General features: G+C 41.7%; 1 protein-coding gene across 1 annotated transcript; it reads left to right on the forward strand.

The window, feature by feature from the left end:
• Nucleotides 1-2,254: 2,254 nt before the first annotated feature.
• On the forward strand, nucleotides 2,255-4,623 carry LOC129538159 (gamma-crystallin B). The gene is made up of 3 exons (XM_055398187.1): nucleotides 2,255-2,263; nucleotides 2,361-2,603; nucleotides 4,348-4,623. The coding sequence occupies exons 1-3, from the start codon at nucleotides 2,255-2,257 to the stop codon at nucleotides 4,621-4,623; spliced, it is 528 nt and encodes a 175-aa protein (XP_055254162.1).
• Nucleotides 4,624-10,623: the final 6,000 nt, after the last annotated feature.

A 10,623-nucleotide genomic window follows, 5' to 3' on the forward strand; every position in this document is an offset into this window, starting at 1 on the left:
CATTTCCTTCTCCAGGAGATCTTCCAGACCCAGGGATTGAACCCATTCCTCCTGCACTGGCAGGCGAATTCTTTAGCACTGAGCCACTCTCCTTCAATTGATATTGTTGCCAGGCTGATTTCTTCAACCTGGCTCTAGGATCTCAGTCAGCCTTGACTGACTATAAAGGGTTCTTCAGTCCCGGAGTCACTGATTTGGGTGTAGCTTCTAAGACTGCAGTGCACGTGTGCATGCTCAGTCATCTCCGACTCTTTGGAATGGACTGGAGCCCACCAGTCTCCTCTGCCCATGGGATTTTTCAGACAAGAAATACTGGAGTGGGTTGTCATTTCCTTCTCCAAGAGACCGTTCTGACCCAGGGACAGAACCCAGGTCTCCTATGTCTCCTGCATTGCAGCCAGATTCTTTACCAGCTGAGCCACTGGGGAAATGGTAACCACCTAATCTCTGTCATTCCATAGAGGGTCATGCCAGGACCAGTATCTGCTGGATACTGTTGGTTCTACACCAATATAGGGACCCCCTACCCATGGTGGGTTATTTTTTTTATAGGAAGAGCCTTAGGTAATAAATCTATTACATGTTAACATAAATAGCATGTTTTATGAATAATAACCATGTTTTCCAAAGCAAGAAGCATGTAATGAAAAGGCTGAAACTGCTTTACATTTTGCCAAATGTCTTTCATGTCATACAGCCTCTGGAAAAACTCCACTGCACACTTGTGAAGGAAGAAGAGTGAAAAGGGCAAATAACATCTTGGGGGCTTCCCCAGTGTCTCAGCAGTAAAAAAAAAAAAATCCACCTGCAATGCAGGAGCTGCAAGAGACATGGGTTCAGTCCCTGGGCCAGGAAGGTCCCCTGGAAAAGTAATCCACTCCAGGATTCTCACCTGGAAAATCCCACAGACAGAGGAGCCTGGTGGACTATAGTCCCTAGGGTTGCAAAGAGTCTGACATGACTGAAGTGACTGAGCACACATACACACATTGTTATGAAAACTCTTCTGATCATATGAAACCCTTGGAAGTGTCTTGGAGACTTTAGGGGTCCCCATACCACACTGTGAAGTCCATACTATGAATATGCTCTGTTGTCCAGCCTGGGTGCTGTCTAGCATCTCAAAAGTCTGAGAAAGTGGAGGATGTGGCACCTTGAGGGTTTCTACATTACTCCTGGCTGTTGTTCAGTCAAAAAGTTATGTCTGATGTTTTTGTGACCCCAGGGACTGTAGTCCACCAGCCTTTTCTGTCCATGGGATTTCCCAGGCAAGAATACTGGCGTGGGTTGCCATTTCCTTCTCCAGTGGATCTTCTTGACCCAGGGATCAAACTCACACTGCACAGCAGGCAGATTCTTCACCACTGAACCACCAGGGAAGCCCCTACATTACTCCTTATACTAACTCAAATCACCCTTATCAAGGGAGCAGGAATTTATCAAGGTGAAGAGGAAAGACAGATCTTAGGACATTTGAAGGAGGCCAGGAACCCCCCAAAAAGTGAGCAATCTCTGGGCAGCACCAGCAGAAGGAAGGGTGCAGGCTCTCAGGGAGACATGAAGAGAGGAAGGCAACAACCATCTGCTTTCATTCAGGTCAAAGCCAAGTACTGAGAGCCTACTCTGTGCACATCCCCTGCTCTAGAGCTCAGGGACAGAAAAGAACAAGCATCATTCCCAGCCTCAGGGAGCCCACAAATTTCCAGCCAAGTGTCAGTTTTCACTCAAGATAGGCCCTCAAACAACAACATTGATAATCACAGAATCTTGAATTTGAACTAACTTTATGCTTTTCAAAGCATTTTCACAAATTACTTCATTTGATTCCCTCTTCCTTAAGATATTAAAGTTCTCATTTTCAAGAATTTTTTTAAACACCAGTCCCTAGGCAGAACACATTGTTTAATTACCTTTAAGGAGTCAGTTAAGCCGAGTAGGCTATAAACTAAAAGCATGGGGATAGAATTTTGCTCGTCCTTCTAAAAAGGAAAGACTTTTCAGTTTGGTGGCAACAACAGCTTTTGTGAATTAGAAAAACCCGAACCTACCAGAAAGAATGAGAGTAAACATTCAGCTAACCCCAATGACCAGGGGGAGGGGGAGCGGAGAGCTTGCAAATCCCCTTACTCACCGAAATAGGCCCCTTTTGTGTGATTTCCTGCGGAGGCAGCAGTCAGAGCTACTATATATACAGCGGCCCTCCCCCTAGTCCCACACAGCACCCAGCGAACACCTCCTGCTCCCTTTCGCCAACATGGGAAAGGTAAGTGCGGGGTACCTGATGCTCCACCTTTGCCCCGTCGCGGCATCTTCAGCGGGGCTGCAAATCGCTTCACGCTCCCACATCTTCCATTTTACAGATCACTTTCTACGAGGACCGGGGCTTCCAGGGCCACTGCTATGAGTGCAGCAGCGACTGCCCCAACCTGCAGCCCTACTTCAGCCGCTGCAACTCCATCCGCGTGGACAGCGGCTGCTGGATGCTGTATGAGCGCCCCAACTACCAGGGCCACCAGTACTTCCTGCGGCGCGGCGACTACCCCGACTACCAGCAGTGGATGGGCCTCAACGACTCCATCCGCTCCTGCCGCCTCATCCCGCAAGTGAGCCTGGTTCTGTCTCTGTCTCTTTGGAAATCAGAGCCTTTAAAACATAGCATTTTTCAACCAAATCGTTCTAACTAGACAGCAGGAAGTGGGAGTGAGCCCAGGGCATGCAGTCCATTCTAGAGGGGTGTCTCAGAAGGGAAGCCATTCTTCATGAACTCTGTGGTGGTTTGATTTTTTAAATCACAGATTCCCAGTGTTTTATGTTTTAAATGTAGTCAAAGAGAAAACGATGCATTAAGAGAAAGCATGTTATAGAAGAGACTGAAGTTATCATCTGTTCAAGATATCATTTCTTTTTTTAAGTATAGGTGATTTAAAATGTGTTAATTACTGCTGTACAGCAAAGAGATTCAGTTATACATACATTTTTATATTCTTTGCCATTTTGGTTTATCACAGGATATTGAATATAGTTCCATGTGCTGTACAGTAGGGCCTTGTTGTTTATCCATTCTATATACAATAATTTGCATCTGCTAACCCCAAACTCCTACTCCAAGATATAATTTTTTTTTAAGTGGTCATTCCACGCCGTGTCAACTCAGAAACCCAGTATATCCAAATTTATAAATACAATCTGGGTCTGTTTAATTGATAAAAATACTTTTGCTTGCTTTGACTTACTTTTCTATTTGATTATCTTCCTAGAGAAGACAGGTCCCCTGATTTCTATTCTAATTTTGTAGTCGGTACTTATTAGCTTGCTTAGGGGTAGGAATCAGAGGAAAGGCCTCATCAAAACTAAAGTTTGAGAGCCAGTATTTCCCTGAGAGTGACTGCAGAGTTCTTAGAAGAATGTGTGGGAGCTGGGGAGTTGGGGGTGGGATAAGTGTCATCCAAACTTCATGAAACATCCAAGTTTCGTGAAGATGATTCCTGCTGCTGGGGGAGTGAGGAAGGGGAGGGTAGGAGGTCAGAAAGGAAGCTTGATTGTCACATAGATTGAAATTTGAACTGAAAATGAGGTTACAAAGACAGAGGTAGGGAAAATGTGCCATCTGATTATTTTTTTTTACAAGAGCTTCATAATCCTTTGTTCCAAAGTAAACATGAAAACCAAAACATTGGTCTTACAGAAAACAGCTAAATGTTGGTTCTTTTTTAACAAGAGTAATAGCTCAAATGAGGCTTCACTTTCCAATGATGCTCAGTTTTCTACTTTGAGAGGAACTTTCACTGATTAGAAGCCCTAAAATAATCAATCTTATTTTCAGTTCAGTTCAGTCACTCAGTCGTGTACGACTCTTTGAGACCCCATGAACTGCAGCATACCAGGCCTCCCTGTCCATCACCAACTCCCGGAGTCTACCCAAACCCATGTCCATTGAGTTGGTGATACCATCCAACCATCTCATCCTCTGTCGTCCCCTTCTCCTCCTGTCCTCAATCTTTCCCAGCATCAGAGTCTTTTCCAATGAGTCAGTTCTTCGCATCAGGTGGCCAAAGTATTGGAGTACGCTAAAATCTTATTTTAGACCAACCTTAATTCTCAAGGAGAGAGGGTGGTACATAGCAACTGAAGGGCTGCGGGGTTCTGTTTCTAGCTTAGCCCAGAAAGTTGTTAGATTCACAGGTGGGTGATGAGGGCAGGAAAGGCACCTTAACCCTGCAAACATGGTTGTTGTAGACTTGGACTAAGAGAGCTTTGGGGCAGGTGTGACCAGGGAGTGCAGGGGCTAGAACTTTAATTTCTCTCTATTTGTATCCATTTACTTTTTCTTTTCTATCTGTCACCCAGCACACCGGCACTTTCAGAATGAGAATCTACGAGAGAGATGACTTCAGAGGACAGATGTCAGAGATCACAGACGATTGTCCCTCTCTTCAAGACCGCTTCCACCTCAATGAGGTTCACTCCCTCAATGTGCTGGAGGGTTCCTGGGTCCTCTACGAGATGCCAAGCTACAGGGGAAGGCAGTACCTGCTGAGGCCAGGGGAGTATAGGAGATATCTTGATTGGGGGGCAATGAATGCCAAAGTTGGTTCTTTAAGACGGGTGATGGATTTTTATTGAAGTTTTAAATTCTCCACTTTTCTCCTTTAGAATCTAATAAAAGATTTAGCTTGTGTTTCTGGCACAAATAGAGTCCTGCCTTTCTTTTCATGTATGGGGTCTTCATAAGCAATAATGGCATTTGGCCGGACATGATGACATGTTTTCAAGATGGGGAACAACATCTCGTAAGGGGAATTAAGTAGAGGATATTATTGCCAGCATTCTTTTAAAGTCTAGACCTTGTGAAAGTGTAGTCACTCAGTCATGTCCGACTCTTTGTAACCCCATGGACTGTAGCCCACCAGGCTCCTCTGTCTATGGGATTCTCCAGGCAAGAATACTGGAGTGGGTTGCCATTCTCTTCTCCAGGGGATCTTCCCGACCCAGGGATTGAATCTGGGCCTTCTGCGTTGCAGGCAGATTCTTTACCATCTGAGCCACCAGGGAAGCCCTATATCTAGGCCATGTGGGCTCAAAGTTCAACTCAACTGGGTCAACCCACTTGTGGTTAATCTTACAAGGATAAATTTACAGATATAATAATAAGTACGTTGAAACACCTCAAGTTATCCCTCCAGGTTATCCCACCATCTTCCCTATTTAATCCAAGTTTTACCTAATCAAGAAAGTCATCCTTAGCATCTTGACTCTTGAGTTTAGCTCCATAAACAAACAAACCAACAAACTGGTCATTTTACCTACTGCCCTCCTTGTCTTTCTAACAGCCTCCAACCATTTCTCCCAATTCCATGTCCAATAGCTCATACCTCCATGAGATTTTCATGGAACTAGAACTCACTGTCTCTTTGAAGTATGTGTTTTGCAGAAATTTTTCAGAATTTTTACCAAAAACACCGACATATAGGAAAATTCTGCCTCCTATCACTTTAATAGCAGTAAAGTATTATGACATATGAAAAATAATACTAAATCAAAAATAAAGCACTGGGAACTTCCCTGGCAGTCCAGTGCTTGGGACTCTATGCTTCCACTGCCAGGATCATGGGTTCAATCCCTGGTGGGGGAACTAAGATCTCACATGCCACTCAGTAAAGCCAAAAAGAAAGAAAGAAAAGATGAAAAAAATAGAAGATTGAAATTTTCTGGAGAAGTCTGATTAATTGGAGGGGACATATATGTACTTATGGCTGATTTATGTTTGACAAAAAACAACAAAATTTTGTAAAGCAATTATCTTTTAATTAAAAAACAAATTTACTAAAAAATGAATTAAGGTCACTAATAAAAAATTACAACATAACACATTAAAGAAAGTAAAAATAGATGAATGAGGAAATTGGGTCATAAGAAAAATAAGAGACAGAAAGAGAGATGGAGCTAAGAGTGAAGCTTAAGCCCAAACTGGGTGTGATAAGGCACTTTGGTGGCTGAAGATAGAGCCAGATTTGGACCCAGCAACCAAGATACAGAGGGAAGTAAGATCACCTCCATGATTGACTGAGTCTATAAAGCAAATAAATTAATTATTCAAAACTAGCCTAACCATGCCCAATAATGAAACCTAAAAGATTTTCTTGTGGGTCCTAGTAAAGAGGATATTGAGTAAACAATATCCTATGATAATTAAACATAGGTCTTGCTGCTACTGCTAAGTCACTTCAGTCGTGTCCGACTCTGTGCGACCCCACAGAAAGTTCCTCAGGACTTCCCTAGTGGTCCAGTGGTTAAGAATCCACCCTGCAATGCAGGGGACGTGGGTTTGCTCCCTGGTCAGGGAACTAGGATCCCACATGCTGTGAAACATCTAAACCTGTATGCCACAACTAAGACCTGATGCAGTCAAATAAGTGAATATTAAAAATAAATAAATTAAGTTCCTCAATGAAACTGTCGGCTTCAGGTCAAAATTCATCTGAAGTATCCCATCCTTTGAGAATCTAATAAACAGCTCAAATCTCATCTTACAGGGGGTAGGAGATATGTACCACTTCTTCCAACACAAATATAAACCCAATGTATCTTGTCATTCTGGAGAGGGAATGAGTTGTTTATGGTTTCCCCAGTTAGGGAGCTGACTGTGGCTCAGATCATAAACTCCTTATTGCCAAATTCAGACTTAAACTGAAGAAAGTGGGGAAAACCACTAGACCATTCAGATATGACCTAAATCAAATCCCTTATGATTATACAGTGGAAGTGAGAAATAGATTTAAGGGGCTAGATCTGATAGATAGAGTGCCAGATGAATTATGGACGGAGGTTCGTGAGATTGTACAGGAGACAGGGACCAACACCATCCCATGGAAAAGAAATGCAAAAAAGCAAAATGGCTCTCTGAGGAGGCCTTACAAATAGCTGTGAAAAGAAGAGAAGTGAAAAGCAAAGGAGAAAAGGAAAGATATACCCATTTGAATGCAGAGTTCCAAAGAATAGCAAGGAGAGATAAGAAAGCCTTCCTCAGCGATCAATGCAAAGAAACAGAGGAAAACAACAGAATGGGAAAGACTAGAAATCTCTTCAAGAAAATTAGAGATATCAGGGGAACATTTCATGCAAAGATGGGCTCGATAAAGGACAGAAATGGTATGGACCTAACAGAAGCAGAAGATATTAAGAAGAGGTGGCAAGAATACACAGAAGAACTGTACAAAAAAGATCTTTAAGACCAAGATAATCAAGATGGTGTGATCACTCACCTAGAGCCAGACATCCTGGAATGTGAAGTCAAGGGGCCTTAGGAAGCATTACTACAAACAAAGCTAGTGGAGGTGACAGAAGTCCAGTTGAGTTTTTCAAATCCTAAAAGATGATGCTGTCAAAGCGTTGCACTCAAAATGCCAGCAAATTTGGAAAACTCAGGAGTAGGCACAGGACTGGAAAAAAGTCGGTTTTCATTCCAGTCCCAAAGAAAGGCAATGCCAAAGAATGATCAAACTACCGCACAATTGCACTCATCTCACACGCTAGTAAAGTCATGCTCAAAATTCTCCAAGCCAGGCTTCAGTAATATGTGAACCATGAACTTCCAGATATTCAAGCTGGTTTTGGAAAAGGCAGAGGAACCAGAGATCAAATTGCCAACATCCGCTGGATCATCGAAAAAGCAAGAGAGTTCCAGAAAAACATCTATTTCTGCTTCATTGACTATGCCAAAGCCTTTGACTGTGTGGATCACAATAAACTGTGGAAAATTCTGAAAGAGATGGGAATACCAGACCACCTGACCTGCCTCTTGAGAAACCTGTATGCAGGTCAGGAAGCAACAGTTAGAACCAGTCATGGAACAACAGACTGGTTCCAAATAGGAAAAGGTGTACGTCAAGGTTGTATATTGTCACCTTGCTTATTTAACTTATATGCAGAGTACATCATGAGGAACGCTGGGCTGGAAGAAGCACAAGCTGGAATCAAGATTGCCGGGAGAAATATCAATAACCTCAGATATGTAGATGACACCACACTTATGGCAGAAAGTGAAGAGGAACTAAAAAGCCTCTTGATGACAGTGAAAGAGGAGAGTGAAAAGGTTGGCTTGAAGCTCAACATTCAGAAAACTAAGATCATGGCATCCGGTTTTGGGGGCTCCAAAATCACTGCAGATGGTGATTGCAGCCATGATATTAGAAGACACTCCTTGGAAGGAAAGTTATGACCAACCTAGACAGCATATTAAAAAGCAGAGACATTACTTTGTCAACAAAGGCCCGTCTAGTCAAGGCTATGGTTTTTCCCGTGGTCATGTATGGATGTGAGAGTTGGACTGTGAAGAAAGCTGAGCGCCAAAGAATTGATGCTTTTGAACTGTGGTGTTGGAGAAGACTCTTGAGAGTCCCTTGGACTGCAAGGAGATCCAAGCAGTCCTTTCTAAAGGAGATCAGTCCTGAGTGTTCATTGGAAGGACTGATGTTGAAGCTGAAACTTTGAAAAGACCTGAAACTTTGAAACTCATTTGAAAAGACCCTGATGCTGGGAAAGATTGAGGGCAGAAGGAAAAGGGGATGACAGAGGATGAGCTGGTTGGATGGAGTTACCACTCAATGGACATGATTTTGGGTAAACTCCGGGAGTTGGTGATGGACAGGGAGGCCTGGCGTGCTGCAGTTCATGGGGTCTGAAAGAGTCGGACACGACTGACTGAGCGACTGAACTGAACTGAGTTCCCCTCCGCTCTGAACTCCTGCTTCGTCACTGAGTGGATCCACACTGACCTTAATTGGTGACATACTGCCTTTTCCTTTAACTCCTGAACCATTTCTCACATAAAGCAATAATGTGTGCAGTCAGCTCTGTTATAGAGGTTGTGAGGGTGAGATGCAAGTTTGCATCATAACAACACAGCACTATCAAGTTTAATATTAAGTGGTCCTGCTCTAGTCTGCAAGCTCCAACCTGCTCTTGTGTGGCCTGGTCTTTCCCATCCCTGCTCCTCTCTTCTCTGTTCTTAGATATATCCACACTTGTTCACTTTTTATAGAGCCTCCTCCCATCCCACGCCCTCAAGGGCTCCATATCCACTGCCCTAGTGGCTTATTACCAGAGCAAGCACAGAAGTCGTTACTTAACCTGAGTCATTTTTGAGAGTGAGACTGTGTTTTATTAAGGATTGCACTGGGGCAAGAGGCATTAATAAGGACTGTTCCAGGCAAACTGGGGCACATGGTTAGTCTTTTTATAAAGTTTCCTTCCTGCTGCATTATTTGATATTAATTGTTCCTAAATTCCAGTTCTTTTAACCTTTAAATTCTTAAGACTTGTATTGGCTTCCTGGAGATATTAGCCAGGATCCTCTATTTGCCAATAATAATACAACAAACATGAATGAGAAAGTCAAAAGCTTCTTGGAGTGCTGAGCTTTATGTTATTTGCTTAGTAGAAATAAAATCACAAACTTCACATGTGAAAATTATCCTGAAACACTGGAAGTGAAAGCACATAAAATTAGAGACACTGCTAATTCCTACCTCAGGATCTTTGTATATGAAGTTTCTTTTGGCTTATAATGACTTCTACATGATCTCCACAGGCTGGGTTCTTTTGGACAATAGGTACCCGTACAAATATCAACTTCTCTGGAGATGTCATATGACCATTCTATCTGTAGATTATAACTCTTGCTCCATCTGAAGTGATTTACCTGAAATTTTGTCTTTTACTTGTTTAGTGCTCCTCAATACTATCTGAAATGTTCTCTTTTACTTCCTTAGTGTTTCTCTTTCTTACTAGAATGTAAGATACCTGTGACCAGCTGCATACCCATTGTCTAAGTGCCGTCAAATCTTAATTGAGTGCTGTGTGAATAGATGTGAGAATCAAATGAGGTATAATAAATGGAAATGGTTCTATAAAAAAAATGAAAGGCATAAAATCAGGATTAAAGGATTTTTGAAGGGTCATGTAGTTATACTCCATCTGGAGTAGATCATTCCAGGAAGATTAAATGTTAATTCCTTTTGGTGAATACAATCAAGGACAAAGTTTCCACAGATGATCTTCATGATCTCTGGACATTTTTCTAAAAAGCAATTGTATAAATTAATAAAGGGGAAGGAAAACCAAATGTAAAACAATAAATAGAGCATTTAGTGAGAATGTGGTTGTGTGAATTGAATTTATATAAAGTGTGGAAGAGAAAAGTATTAGTCTTTAGACAATTCTAAACATGATTTTATATTGCTAATATACATGTACCATGGGGACAGTTAACATTGACTCTAAATATTCATTTCTCATACTTTAAAATTTTAGAATATCTGTGCATTAAAAAAAAATCTCATTGATTCTTGTTTCTTTCTACTTTACAAATACTTAAAACTGTGTTTCGATACATTTTACTATAGAAACACAATATAATTCTCGTAAACATCCACCAGATATGTTTATGCAATATGTGTTTGAGTATATTTATGTATATATTATATATACACACTAGTATTTGATTTTTTTTTTTTAAACAGTGTGACTTACATTAGGGGAATATTCCAAATGTAAAAAGTAAGCCTCATTGGCATGAAGTATTTTGATGTGCTCGTTTTTTACAATTCAATGTCTTTCTTTTTA

Source organism: Moschus berezovskii, chromosome 2 (genome assembly GCF_049115385.1).
Source record: "Moschus berezovskii isolate FMDL1 chromosome 2, NW_MosBer_1.0, whole genome shotgun sequence".
NCBI classification, from domain to species: domain Eukaryota; kingdom Metazoa; phylum Chordata; class Mammalia; order Artiodactyla; family Moschidae; genus Moschus; species Moschus berezovskii.